Below are 14,750 nucleotides of genomic sequence, written 5' to 3'. Positions count from 1 at the left end.
AAATTGAGAATGTGCGCGCAACAACGCATATGAAACAACTCTCCTTTCCTCATGAGTGATCTCAATGGAAGCTTCTGTAGTAACTTGTTGATAATTGCATCATTTGTGGTACAATTATCAACGGTAAGAGTAGACACTTTTCTATCAATATTCCAATCACATAGACAATCATATAGCGTATCTGCAAGAACATCAGTTGTATGTGGTGCAGGCACATAAATAAACCTATATAAAATTTATGCATCAATATAAGTGTAAAATACATTTAAAGTTTTAAACTAACTTTATATTAGACTTGTACAATATATATGCTTTACCTCATGATTCGGCTTTGCAAGTTCCAAGAGTCATCTATAAAGTGTGCAGTGACGGCCATAAACCCTTTTCTTTGATGGTTAGCTGTCCACATATCAGTAGTTATTGCCACTCTACTTGTGATCCTCCCTAATAGTTTCTTAGTTTTCACCCTTTCATATTCATAAATTTTTAAAATGTCGCTCTTGATGGTATTTCGACTCGGAACCTTAAACAAAGGTTGAAGACCTTGAACAAACTTTCTAAAACCATGATGGTCCACCGTTGTAAGAGGATACTCGTGCACAATAATCATCTCCGCGAGATCTCTCCTTGAGTTGTCAGGATTAAACGTGTAGTTGGAGAGATATGATGAACTACCATCAACTTTCTTTTGCTCCATAATCAAGATGCTTTGTCGTATATCTTTAACAGTTCGTCTTGGACAACGTTCAAAATGATCTCGTAAATGCGATGTGCCGTTTTTGCTTGAACCTCCTAGCTTTTTCTTACAATAGTTACATTCCGCCTTATCTTCACCGTTCACTTTCATTAATTTAAAATGGTTCCACACGGCAGATCTTTTCCTTTTACCACCGAAATTTTGACCATCTTCAAAAGTATCATCAAGGTTAGACTCATCGTGGGTAGTAAAGTTAGTTGGTGGTGGTTCATTAGAATCATGTACCCCTTCACTGCTTCCTTGAGGAGTAGAATAAGTAGGAGTGTTTGAAGCAACGGGAGTAGGAGTACAAGTGTCTGAAGCAAATTTATCACCTTGTGATGCCATATAGTTGTAGATGCAACTGAAATAGAATGGCACATAGAAGACTTTAAGCAAAAGCCAACTACAGGCTGCTAGAAGATAACAAATTAAAGACATAGTAAAGAGAATTAAAGAAGATTATACAATATGGACCAGTGGCTCGTGATTGCTAGTGCATGATAGATTGATAGGTCAATGTATACCAGCTACACTACAAATTAAGAGGCTCGACTGCTTTCTTCTATTATAGAATTTATAGAGGAATCAATGAGATTATACTTCATATGAACAGGCTTATTCATTAGTGGTTATGTCAATCATATTATTTAAAACACAAGAGAGTTAGCTTTAAACCTATTTTTCTTCAACTCACCTCTGCTTAATACTTGAAAATTTCTAAAAACATTATCAAGTTTCCTATCCAAAGTAAAGAGAACTAGAGAAGATTATATAGAATGGACTAGTGGCTCATGATTGCTAGTTGCACAATGGGTCTATGTATACCTGCTACACTACAAATTATTTGGCTTAACTGCTTTCTTCTATTGTTGAATTTATTCAAGAGTAAACAATGAGATCATACTTAATATGAGCAGGTTATTCACTGGTGTTTACATCTATTAATTTATTTAAAACAAAAAGAATTAACTTTAAACCTATTCTTCTTCGATTCGCCTCCGCTTATTACAGCTTGAAAATTCCCAAAATCACCATTCATAATCAATTTGAGACGTTGATTGTATATGGTTAGCATGTGTTTATCTAAACGGTTTGCATATTTGACTATTGAAATAGATTTGGATTGGAAACTGGAAATGTTTCTCAGTGTATGATTGATGGCTTCTTGGTGAATGAGATGGCGATTTAGGTTAACTTGATGAACTCTGACATGACATGACATGACTTCCGCTCGTTGTATTAAAAGGAGCGGTGGAGAATCGAATTAGCTCCTTCTAACACGACGACGACACAAAAACAATAATTAACAACCTAACGAAACACGAAAATCATCAGAGCTAAAAAAATTATTCAATGCAGCAGCTAATTAGCTAACCGAAATCAATAACTTCAATACGACTTACGTGTTACATATAATTCAATCGGAACTCATGTCAGAGTTAATCAAGTTAACCTAAATCGCCATCTCATTCATCAACAAGCCATCGATCACATACTTACAAACACTATCCAGCTCCAATCCAAACTCATCTCAATAGCCACAACACGCAAACTGCCAAACTGTCTAATTTGACTACACGTACTCACCGAATACAATCAACAGTCAACTACAGTCTAATTATTCAATGCAGGAGCAGTTAAATAGCTAGCTTGCAGAAATCAATAAGTTCAATACGATTTACATTAAAACATGCAATTCGATCGGAATAAGTTCGTTAATATTTACGTTAACATAAGTTGGAGTGAAAACAGGTGAAATAATAATAATAATAATAATAAGAGAATTAGGGATCTTACAGGTGGTAGGATGAGAAAGCGGTGGAATGAAACAGAGACCGAGAGGCCATAGAGTAAGAATATGAATATAATTGAGGATAATATTAATATTAATATAGTCTATTATCATGGAAAGAGGAAACCCCTAAAACAAATTAGATTCCCCAAATCAATTATCATGTCAATCATCAATCGCAAAGAGAACGGTGTATCATACGATATGCAACAACAACAAAATTAGGTCAATTTCAAATGAAAAACCCTAAAAAAGGAGAAAACATACTTCGGTGTGTGTGTGATAGTGGGGAAGAAAAGAATGGTGTGTGTGTGATTAAAGAGTGAGATTACATACTTCGGCTGGGATCAAAACGAGGAGGAGGGTGGTCCGGTGGTGCAGACGGCGATTGAGTGGATGGTGATGGTGGTGCAGACGGCGATTGAGTGAATCGGGGGCGGACTGGCGGTGGCGGAGTCTGGATGAGTGGATGTCTGGATGTAGGTTTAGGTTTTTAATATATATATATATATATATATATATATATATATTATTTATATTTATATTTATATATTATATCGGGGCGGGTCGGGGCGGGGGTACCTGAACCCAAACCCGAACCCGAACCCGAAACAATCCCCGAAACAATCTCCGAAACCCGACCCGAAACCGAAAAAACAAAACCCGACCCGACCCGAAATAAGCCGGTTTTCGGGTTTCCCCGTCGGATTCGGGGATTTTTGCCATCCCTAGGTTTGAGTGGGAAGGGAGTTCTGGGCTTTAACTAAAATTGTTATTTATTTTTGTTGGTCTGTGACGAACACTTTATTGAGCCAATATTCTTTAGTGTAGATATTTTTAGAGGAAGCACTTATTTCATCCATTACTTCACAATGAACCATCACTAATGTTAAGGTTTTATTCTCTTTTAACTTTCATTGGTTGTTTTGTTTCTTGATAACTTGCAACTAGATCTATGATGAGAGAGACCTATTTTATATAGTAATATTGAAGATGAAAAGGTGTTGCTGTCGTTAGCAATTGGTTGTTTTGTTATTTATCATGTTGTTGCAATTGGTTGTTTTAAGGTGTTGCTGTTTATATTTGACAAAAAAAATGAGCAAATAGACACTTGCTAAAATTCATAATACCATTAACTTTTGATATATGAAGAAATACGATATACCTTTCTACAATGACAAAAAGTAAATGCTACAACAAAGTGACAAACTACATAGGGATGAGCAAACTCGAATCGATATCGTACATGTATTGATACTGAAACGAGCATTTCAGTACTGGTACCAAGTTTTAAGAAATCCGGGATTGGAAATCTCGTGATCGGTACCGAACTTACAAGGCCGTCTCCGAGAATTGTTAAAAAATTTTGGGCCGAAGGCGATTGAGGGGTTTTTTTTTGTTGGGTTTAAATAATTTAATTTTTAAAATTGGCTTACTTGATTATGATTTAAAAATATGCCTAAACATGTCTCAAGTGAGACTATTACCGACGATCTTTTGGTTGGAAATTATACCCTTTTGCCGTTAGACCAAAATAGTGGTTGTGTAATTGATTTAAACATTAAATATACATGTTATTTTTTTTTATAAAAAAACATATGTATTTTTTATAAAGAAAAATTCGGACCTAGTGAGGTGTCTGATCAGTGTCTGTTGACCACCTTACTCTCCTTGAGAGTCGGCGTGTGGCTCATCCCTAAAACTACATGCTTCAAAATCTACAGATTTAAAGACTTGATTGAAAAGAATACCTAACTCAGAATCCAACTGTAATTAAAATTAATGAAAGTGAAAACCAAACGAACTCATAAATTTTCAGTAACAAACTCGTAAATTCTCGGTGTTGTAACATTCAAAAGCTAACTTAAAAGGCAATAAACTTAAGTATCACATTTTGTCTCGTATAATTTACTTTACAAAACATTAGGTTACACACCTAAAACCAAAAGAAAAAAGTTAAGCCTTAGATATTTTTATAAACCAACCATAATAAGTATCTACGATGTGTTAGATAATAACAATAATAATAGTAGGCCAGCATCTTATGTAACCATAGCCACATCATCTCTTCATCCTTCACGTACACAAACACACGCACATGCATAACTGAAACCCTAACTACCTCAATCCAATGGGCATGGCTCTGCATAACTCCGGCACGGCATCCACTCCACCGGCCGCCGTTGCTCCGCCGTCAACTAACTCATCCTCCTCGTCCGCCGATGATGCTTCGAAGAAGATTAGGAAGCCGTACACAATTACGAAGTCTAGAGAGAGTTGGACTGAACCGGAGCACGATAAGTTCCTTGAAGCTCTTCAACTGTTAGTTAATTTTCGTTTAATTGAGCTCTGTGTTTTGAATTCGGTTTTGTGATGTACCTAGGGTTTGAAATGAAATTTTAGGTTTAGTTTAGGTTATATGTTAATTGAGTAATTGTTACGTTTTTTTGTTTACTTTTAGCTTCTGTAATTTGAATTCTAATTATCAGAATCTAAGCGGTTAATGCGGAAAAATATCGGATAGCGGTAGAGGAGCGGTACTTGAGATATCGGTTATCGCGGTGGGATATTGGTAATTTTAATATCGTGCAGAATTTATATATATAGCACTTTTAACACTTAGCATTTCAGTATACTCTCCTACTATTAACAAATTATCCTTTTGCAACTTGCAAAACACTAACAATTGTAGCAAGTAGGAACCGATTAAGACTCAAAACACTAGTATTAGACGCTAAAGGCTGAAAATTTATACTTAACACACACTGATATCGGGAATATCGGTGAAGTATCGGTCAATATTGCTGATATTATCGGTACCGTTATTTTACATGAGGACCGATAACCAAGATACCCCCGATATAGATATTGACTGCATAAATCAGAATCGAGACGGGATCTTAATAATTTTGTATCGGTGGAGCGTGATTGATTACTTGTGGTGTTTATGCAAATTTGATGGTGAATTGACATATGATTGGTGAATGTTAAGTGATTTAGATGTTAGGTTTATCATATGCACAGAAATTAGGCTGCAAATCTGGTGAATTGTACTGGTGGTGGATTGAGATGAAGATATTTTTCTTCTGTGTTTTAGATTTGTATGTCACATGATGAACACAAGTGTCACTATCATTACTTATAACAGGAAGCACATGTAGTATGCTTTTAATCTAGAGAACTAGTGGACCAGGGATTCAGATCCTTTGAAGATTTTTCTCTGTGTATCTAAATATATCTATCGAGGATTACAGGGTCAACCTTAGCTCACTCTCTTCGTTGAGCTTTATGATCTTTATTTACTGGATGAAAATTGAAAAGTGTGCTGAATCTATAGTCTTTTCTAGCATGATTTTAAAATCTTGTAAATTGATTTTATTTGTTTGTAGACTTTGAAAACCTAAACCAACAGTCCAACAGATCAAAATTTGTCATGTTCTCTCAGTAATATATGTTTTTTTTTTATTTTTCATGTTATGCACATGCATACTGGTGTCATGACGGGATTAATAGATCTTCCGTAGGAAGTTTAGCCTTTGGTAGTTAAACCTGATTGTTGTCATATGTATATAACAACGTGTGTTCGTATATGATGCATACAAGAGAATTTTGACTGCAGAAAAGCTACATGTTATCAAGCACTAGGTTTGTGCTCTAATTTAATGCTAATCTTCTGCTGATACTTGTTATGGTGGTCAGGGATTGTCGTGTATCTTGAATCTGAGTGCAATTATGGATTGTAATTTGTATAATCTGAAATAGATTTCTGATTGTTTTTATGTTCCATTGATTTACAGCTTTGATCGTGATTGGAAGAAAATTGAAGCATTCATAGGTTCAAAGACTGTCATCCAGGTGAATTCTGCTGATTGTTACACCAACCCCTTTTATCATGCAACTTATTTTAAGAGCACATGCGACACAGGGTACTATAACAATCCCTTTTTTAAGCAATAATTTTCTTACAATATATGTACTGACAACCCGCAACTAGCTCGCCTTTTTAAAGAAATAAAATCTCCTTTTCATCATTTATAGAAAAGATCATACCCTTGATCTCTTTCTCACTCTCTGTCCTCGATTATTTGTTACATCCAAACCATGCTCTACTATTTATAGGTGATAGTTTTTAATTGACTTTGATATTTCTAGTTGTAATCTTGTTGCAGATTATAGTTAAAGTTTTCTGTTTTTATTGTGAATAAATATACGTTTTGCAGATTCGTAGTCATGCACAGAAGTACTTTCTGAAGGTTCAAAAAAGTGGTACTCATGAACATCTGCCTCCACCTCGTCCAAAACGGAAAGCTGCACATCCATATCCACAAAAGGCTGCAAAAAGCGGTTAGTTAATGCCACAACTCGATTTTAGCTCATACTTTATAATAAGATTATGATATCATAACAAAGTTATTGAATTTAACAGCTCCATTGGTTTCAAATGCTGCTGCATCATTTCAAACCACACCTGCTCTTACTGACCCTGAATTATCGCGGGTTGCTCCGTCTAAAGTGATGAAGAGCCCTGTGGAAACTGGCGGTATAGCAAAAGGTAAACTACACATAGTTTTATGGATTGTATTTTACTGTTTAGTATATTCACATGGTATTGCATATATGCATTACAGATGACGTGGCATCTCAAGGTCAATCGGTGGATGAAACTGCACTAAAAACACGACCAAAAGTTGAAATACATGGACTTCCGTCAAGAGGTTTTGCATTTATACATAATATATCTTTGCAACCAAATTTTGGTTAACATATTATGCTAGAAACAAGCTTAATTTGAAATTGTTTTACTTGTTTTTAATTGGTTCAGTTTTGCCTGACTTTGCTCAAGTTTATGGATTTATTGGGAGCGTGTTTGATCCAAATACTTATGGTCACGTGCAGAGGCTTAAAAAGATGGACCCCATTGATGTTGAAACGGTTAGTATGTTACTTTTAGTAGCATTATACAATTCGTGTTCGTGGTGTAATTTTTATTCAGAAAATTCAAGTTTAACAAATTTAATTTTGCTTTTCATCCTTCAGGTGTTGTTACTAATGAGAAACCTCTCGATCAACTTGACCAGTCCTGATTTTGAGGATCATGTAAGTGTATTCATCGACTTATTTTATATTTCACACACACAAACACATTAAAACTCAAAAGTCAACCAAATTGTGTTTGCATTACAGAGGAAATTGTTGTCAACATATGAAATTGATATGGAGAAAGAAAATTTAGATGATGCGGTGAACGCCTTTCTTGACTGTCAACCTGAACAAGTTGGGCATTTTGGGTAAGGAAAAAATATAAAGCAATCGCTATGTTCAGTTATTTCTTTCATTATAAAAAAATAATACTGGTTTGAAACATTTACAGGACTTGAATAAAGCGCGAGACCTGCAGTTTAACATATGTTGTAACACAAGTAAGCATGATGAGTTGTTGTGCAGCTTGCCTGTTTGAGCTCCAACTATGTGTAAATATGCAACGGTTTTGGGGTGAAGAAGTCGATAATTATGTTGCGGGAATGTAAAAATGTAAAGCTTGATTTGTGAACATTCAAGTTTTGACATTTTCTTTATAGTTTAGTATCTTAAACTTTGTGTATGTTGCTTTTATATTAAAGAGTGGCTGGTACATGGTTTGTGTATGTTCATGGCAATAAGATTCAAAGTATGTAATAAATGAAAGGAAATAAAGTTTATACCTATGTGTATAATGATAAAATAAAGAAGATGAAAAACTTCTCATTATGAACTGAGTGGAGTAGGGCCAGTGTTTTTACAAGAAATCTCTAGCTAGCTTTTCTGCAAGAGATATTTTCTTAACATCAAACGTATTGGTATTAGAGAGAAATGACAACTTCAACAATTTTTTTGTTCTCGACGCTTCCCAATTTCCATAAATTAGTCACTTAACAACCTTCGATGGTTATACGGGTATCCAATAACGTAGCTTGGTTGTGGCCAGGGGGTGGCCTCGACCCCGTCTGTTTTTTTCACTCGGTGGTGTAAGTTTATCCTTTTTCGACCGAAAATTTTTATGCATAGTGTAAATTTACCTGTTTGTGACCAAAATTTTGAGTCGAAAATTTTTATACATAGTGTGAATTTACCTGTTTTCGACCGAAATTTTGAGCCCAGCCCCTCCGTTTTTATGCTCGGTAGTGTAAATTTATCATTTTTCGGCCGAAAATTTTTATACATGATGTAAATTTACCCGTTTTCGGTCGAAATTTTGAGCCGGGTCCCCTACAGTATATGAATTTTTTAATACATATTGAGCCCCGGCCCCCTTGTCGTGAATGTCCAAGCTTCGCCACTGCGGGTCTCTAAACTATAAACTAGACGGATTGTTGTTGTTTATTGTCCTAACCATTTCTTTAGTCCCAAGCTTGCTAAAAAAATGGATAATTTATAACAAAGTTTTAATGTTTATTCTTAGGTGTAGTGGATAAATGAAATCATATCTAACTGATTTATTTTGCATAAAAATGACATGCTTTAAATAAAAAGAAGCTAAATAAAACAGGTGTGTATATTGGAAATTGGATACGTAAAAATAAGATGCAACAAAATCATGAATAAATAAAATGTGTAAGGCAAAAGTTTTTACTTTCTGAAAGAGGGTATCTAATGGCTAAAATAAAGTAAGGCCCCGTTTGTTTTTTAGAGATTTAAGTCTGAATCTGAATACCACATCTGAATGTTAAGAGGTGGTTCAAATGTCTGAAATCTGAATCATTAAGAGGTGGAGGCTAGAGACGAACCTCTAGTCGTCGGAGATGGAGCCTAGTCTCCGGGTTAGAAGTTAATGGAGGTCGGAGACAAACGTATGTTTTTTTTGAGTTAAGAGGTTTTCAGACCCACTAAAAGCTCTTACTGGTTCAGATGCTATTAAGACGCTGAACCTCTTAATGCCAGAAAAAAAACAAACATCCCCACGTCTGATTACGTCTGACTCAGAGAAAAGAGGCAAAAACAAACAGGACCTAAGACAACATTTGTGCACGTTTATTGTGATTATTGAAACAATGTTTTAGGTTTTATCCTCATTTTTCTCTCACGCTGTGTTCCCGAGTCTCATTTAAAAAGGGGAGGGGAAGGAAATGAGAAGAAAATGAGAATGAATCATGTTCCAAAGATTTTTTAAGGAGGGGAGGGGAGGGGAGATAAAAGGTTAAAAAACTTAAGTCCATACCCATCCTTCCAAATTAGAGAGATTAGGAGAGAAAATGTGTGTGTATAACATTAACTACCTATTAACTCCTACATTTTCTTTCATTTTCTTTCATTTTTTATTAAACTCGGGAACATGAAATGAAGTGACACATTTTCCTCCCCATCTCTTTCTTTTCTCTTTCAATTCTCCTCCCTTTCTTTTCTCTCCTTAAATGAAACTCGGAAACACAGTGGGGTGTGTTTGGGATTCCTTATTTTCTTCTCCTTATAACTTATGGTAATAGAATAAGTCATTTTTTTGTGTAAATAGTGTTTGGATATACATAAGTTCTTTTCCATATCTCCTTATCCACAAGGTTAAAATATAAGTTTTCAATAAGTTAGACTTTCCTAACTTATCTCCTTATCAAGATCAAAATTCTCATTACACCCTCATTCCATCAATAAGTTAAACCAAACACTTTTTAAAAAAACAACTTATTGCCTTATATTAATCCAAACACTTTTTTGAATACTCCTTATTAAAAAACCATAAGTCCTTTTTATCTTAACACAATAAGACCTTTTTAACTTAAATAAGGAATCCCAAACACACCCTCAGAGTGATCAATTGATTATTTTGATGAGGCGTGCTTGAATATGATTGGACATCAAAAACTGAATATATCAAATAACAAGCAAAATTGATTTCTCTAAACAAGTCTTGTATCAGTTCTCACTTGATGTAACTTAAAAGGCTTTCTTGTGTCAAAGTTAATGCATAAATAACGAGATTGTTTTAGATTTAACAATTAGTTATTTGTCATGATAAACAATTTAACTGTTGTTGCCTGGTCAAATCGAACCAAAAACTAGTCTTTTGTAAGCTTTATCATAACCGATAACTGGAAGCCTCAAACCTCCTTGTATTAACACTGCAATAGCTATCCCAAATACATGATTTAGGTTTATTGGTTGCTTAACATTTCGATTTTTTTTCACCTTAGCACAATAGCTAAAACAAACCAAATTACTTAATACTTTAATGATTTATATATGTCTATTGTTATACATCAGGTTCAATTTATTAAGTCAGGATCACATATTTGCCCGAACCCGAACAACCACCATGATCCGAACCATGAGCCTTGATTCTCTAACATGCATGCAACCACGATTATTTGTCATTTGTTACTCTCTTCTATTTAATTCCACATTTTCTTTCAAGTGATGTAGTAGTGGTAAAATGTAGTTTCCTATATTTTAGTGACAGTTTGTTTTATTTATCTTTTCAATATGATGAGTTTTGATGAATGAATATTTTTAGGTTAATTTTCTCATTGGACTATGAGGTGATTAATTGTTTCCATGGTAGTTCAAGTTTGGCCACTTGAATAATGTTCTTGGAGTCTAATCACGGATTACGTGGTGTATATGTATCTTAATCCAATTTTAGTCTGCCTTACCAATTGTTTGCGTGACGTATATGTATCACAAACAAACTGTAGATTATCCATTTTATTTATCGTTTCAATTTCCTATCCATTACCGACGATATTTCTCTCATATATAATCTTAAACCATTTTTTATCACCCAACAAACTTAGTCGATTTTATTTAAAAAACCGATACGTAATTAAATGAGTCATAAAATAACTTTTTTTTGCCAATAAGCTCGTGGTGGAGTGATAAGAGAGAGATTTGATATTCTATGTGACTTAGGTTCGATTCATGCCTCAATCATTTAGTTTTAGTGACACCAGGTGATAATGGGCGAGTGGGTGACGTTCACTAGCTGAATCCTTGAACTAAACATGTTTTATCTCACTGCACTGTCGTGCATTCGGGCGAGTGTTCACGGGGATTGGTCTTAGGTGAGGGTTTTCTCCGAATAGAAAGATGAATGTATTCAGATGTGGTGAATTTAGTCAGTAACTTATTTGAATGATTTGTTGGGCCGTTAAAAAAATAAAATAAAATAGTTTCAATAAATGATGATAAAAGTTTAATTTGACCATAAGAAACGGGCCTCAACGTCGGCCCATTATAACTTAACAGTCCACAGTCCATGTCTACAACTACCCCCATTTGCTAGGGTTTCTTCTTCTTTATCTATTGCTTCAATAATAAGTGCAGCAGCCACAAACAAACCCTAAGCCTTCACATCATCCATTTCGAAGAAGCAGCAGCAGCAATCATGGTAAGCTACCTTCATCCTTAATCCATTCATCGCTAAAACTATGCATATCAGTCTCTTAATTCCTCAATTTCATTATTATTATTATTATTATTATTATTATTCAGATCATTCCTGACAAGAATCGCAAGGCTATCTCCAAATACCTCTTTCAAGGTATCAGTTTCATCTTAATTAACTGTTAATCATACGGATCTCATACTGTTAATGTCGATTACGTGATAAATTCTTATAATATCATGTATTTACACATAACTCATGCAATTCATGTCGATTAGTTGATATTTTTTTATTAACTGAGGCTTCAATTTCTTGTAGCTAAGTAGTATTTTTTAAAACTTATTTTATACTTTAAATTTTAATTTATTGATATATTTTCAGTAATTGTTACACAAAGGCATCAATTTCATGCTATAAGCTAGTATTTTTGAAGATTCTTTTACCTTTCATGTAGATTAATTGATATATTTTTTTAACTAGTTGTTACACAGAAGTATCAATTTTATGTAATTAAATAGTTTTTTTAAAACATATTTTGTACTTTTAATTTTTGATTTATTGATGGTTTTTAGTTGAAGTTACAGACATATATATTCATGTGATATACAAGTATATTTACAGATTTTTTTTTATTTTTATTAACTGATAATTTTTTTTACTTTTATTTTTTGATTTATTGATAGTTTTTAGTAGAAGTTACACAGAGATATAAACTCATTTGATATACTAGTATATTTACAGATTTTATGATTGATAGTTTTTTAGTAGAAGTTACACAGAGATATAAACTCATTTGATATACTAGTATATTTACAGATTTTTTATTTTCGATGTTGATTAACTGATAATTTTTTTACTATTTGTTACACAGAGGCTTCAATTTCATGTAGTTAACTAATGTTATTTTAAACATATTTTATACTTTTTATTTTGATTTATTAATATTTTCTTTGCAATTGTTACACAGATGCATCAATTTCATGTGATAAACTAGTATTTTAACATATTATGTACTTTTCATGTAGATTAATTGTTATATTTTTAACTAATTCATAGCTTTTTACTATACAGATTTTGTACTTTTCATATGAATTAGTGGCATTAGTTTTACGTAAAAAATAGTATCTATACAGATATAATACATTTCATGTTAATTACATGATAGTTTTTATTACCAACACAGAGGTGTCAATTTCATGTAACTAACTAGTATATATATGTACAGAGTTTGTCCTTTTGTTGTTGTTTAGTTGTTATTAACCTACTAATTGTGAAACAGAGGGAGTTTGCTTCGCTAAGAAGGATTACAATCTCGCTAAGCATCCGGAAATCGATGTACCGAACCTACAGGTGATTAAGCTTATGCAGAGCTTCAAATCAAAGGAGTACGTGAAGGAGACATTCGCTGGATGCACTACTACTGGTATTTGACTAACGATGGGATCGAGTTCCTCAGAACTTACTTGAACCTTCCATCTGACATTGTACCGGCTACTTTGAAGAAGTCTGCTAAGCCTCTCGGACGTCCTACTGGTGGACCTCCTGGCGACCGCCCTCGGTATTATTAATTGGATTTGTTTATTTGTGTTGGTGTAATTTTATTTATTTGATTTTTTGGTGTTAATTTTGGTGTTGTTTGTGTTTTTTTTAGTGGCCCGCCTAGATTTGAAGGTGATAGGCCGAGATTTGGTGACAGAGATGGGTACCGTGGTGGACCAAGAGGGCCTCCTGGTGAATTTGGGGGTGATAAGGGCGGAGCTCCGGCTGACTACCAGCCTGCTTTTAACAGGGGTAATGTTATTCTCAAGGCATATTTTATGTTCTCGTTTTTTATTGGGGGTGCTGGGTAGTTTTGGGTCGGTTTTTCACTAAAATGAACCAAAAACTGAAACTTTGTATTCTGATGTTTTAAAACCATTGGGTTTCAGTCTTTTTGGTTTGCAGTTTGGTCTTTGATTAAGTTTCTGTTTTGCCATTTGAGCTTAATAACTAATGATTATTTTGCATTTGTGTTATAATGTTTGAACTACATATTTACTAAATTCTAACATATATTTATTAATTTATTATTATGTATATGTTTTTTTATATTGGTTTTTGTTACATGCAAAACCAAAAGTGAAATTAAAATATGGTATTCACAAAACGTAAAACTAAGCCATCAATTTTTTGTTTTGGGTTTGGTTTTATATTGGGGTTTTTGGTTTCACTTACACCTTGAGTGCTTAGCTATATTGTTTATTTGTTTGGTTGAATGTGAGTTATTTTTTGGCAAAACTTTTAACATGGATGAATTTGTTATGGCTTTTTATTGAATATGAGTTATTTTTTGGCAAAACTTTTAACATAGATGATTTGTTATGGCTTTTTATTGAATCTTGGTTTCAATCACTGATATTTTTTTGATTTTTTATAATAATCGTTAATCATAGCTCATTTGAACACTTTTGTAGTGCTGATATGGATTTTTGGCATTTTTTTTATATAGGGTGGTGCTGGTGGAAGACCCAGCTTTGGCCGTGGAGGTGGTGGTTTTGGAGGAGCTGCACCACCAAGCTCAAGCTTCTCTTAAATGTTGCTAGGTTTTGCCGTTTGATTTTGAAGATGTTTGGATTCACTGTTATGTTACTGTTATAGTACTTGAGTTATGTTATCTAGTGGTTTTGTTAAATCATGGATTTTGTTCTTTGATGATCAAATACTGTTCTGAATTACTCTGTCCTGAATCTTGAATTTTGCTCTACTTTGGTTACTGCTGTAGTGTAGATTTCAGATATGAACGGTAAAACATGCATTTTAAAAAGCGCAGTGCGTTCTTAGATCTTTCCGAAGAGGCAGGTGTCATTGCGTTATGTATAGGCTGTTTT

General features: G+C 34.0%; 2 protein-coding genes and 1 pseudogene across 3 annotated transcripts; 2 read left to right on the top strand and 1 right to left on the bottom strand.

The window, feature by feature from the left end:
- Positions 1-313: 313 nt before the first annotated feature.
- On the bottom strand, positions 314-1,084 carry LOC143599704 (zinc finger BED domain-containing protein RICESLEEPER 3-like). The gene is made up of 2 exons (XM_077077603.1): positions 790-1,084; positions 314-720 (listed from the first exon to the last, which is right to left on the bottom strand). The coding sequence occupies exons 1-2, from the start codon at positions 1,082-1,084 to the stop codon at positions 314-316; spliced, it is 702 nt and encodes a 233-aa protein (XP_076933718.1).
- Positions 1,085-4,550: 3,466 nt separating this feature from the next.
- On the top strand, positions 4,551-8,143 carry LOC143599706 (protein REVEILLE 6-like). The gene is made up of 9 exons (XM_077077604.1): positions 4,551-4,853; positions 6,329-6,386; positions 6,752-6,875; positions 6,958-7,083; positions 7,160-7,246; positions 7,354-7,463; positions 7,569-7,628; positions 7,716-7,819; positions 7,903-8,143. The coding sequence occupies exons 1-9, from the start codon at positions 4,663-4,665 to the stop codon at positions 7,907-7,909; spliced, it is 867 nt and encodes a 288-aa protein (XP_076933719.1). The 5' UTR covers positions 4,551-4,662; the 3' UTR covers positions 7,910-8,143.
- Positions 8,144-11,818: 3,675 nt separating this feature from the next.
- Positions 11,819-14,603, top strand: LOC143599705 (small ribosomal subunit protein eS10z-like; annotated as a pseudogene). Its single transcript, XR_013147337.1, has 5 exons — positions 11,819-11,886; positions 11,991-12,039; positions 13,163-13,441; positions 13,535-13,679; positions 14,372-14,603. The product of XR_013147337.1 is annotated as a small ribosomal subunit protein eS10z-like (transcript).
- Positions 14,604-14,750: the final 147 nt, after the last annotated feature.

This window comes from Bidens hawaiensis, unplaced genomic scaffold (genome assembly GCF_021521415.1).
Source record: "Bidens hawaiensis isolate Kalapana, Puna unplaced genomic scaffold, B.hawaiensis_p1.1 tig00052537_1, whole genome shotgun sequence".
Classification (NCBI taxonomy): Eukaryota; Viridiplantae; Streptophyta; class Magnoliopsida; order Asterales; family Asteraceae; genus Bidens; species Bidens hawaiensis.
This window is presented reverse-complemented; position numbering and strand designations above follow the sequence as displayed.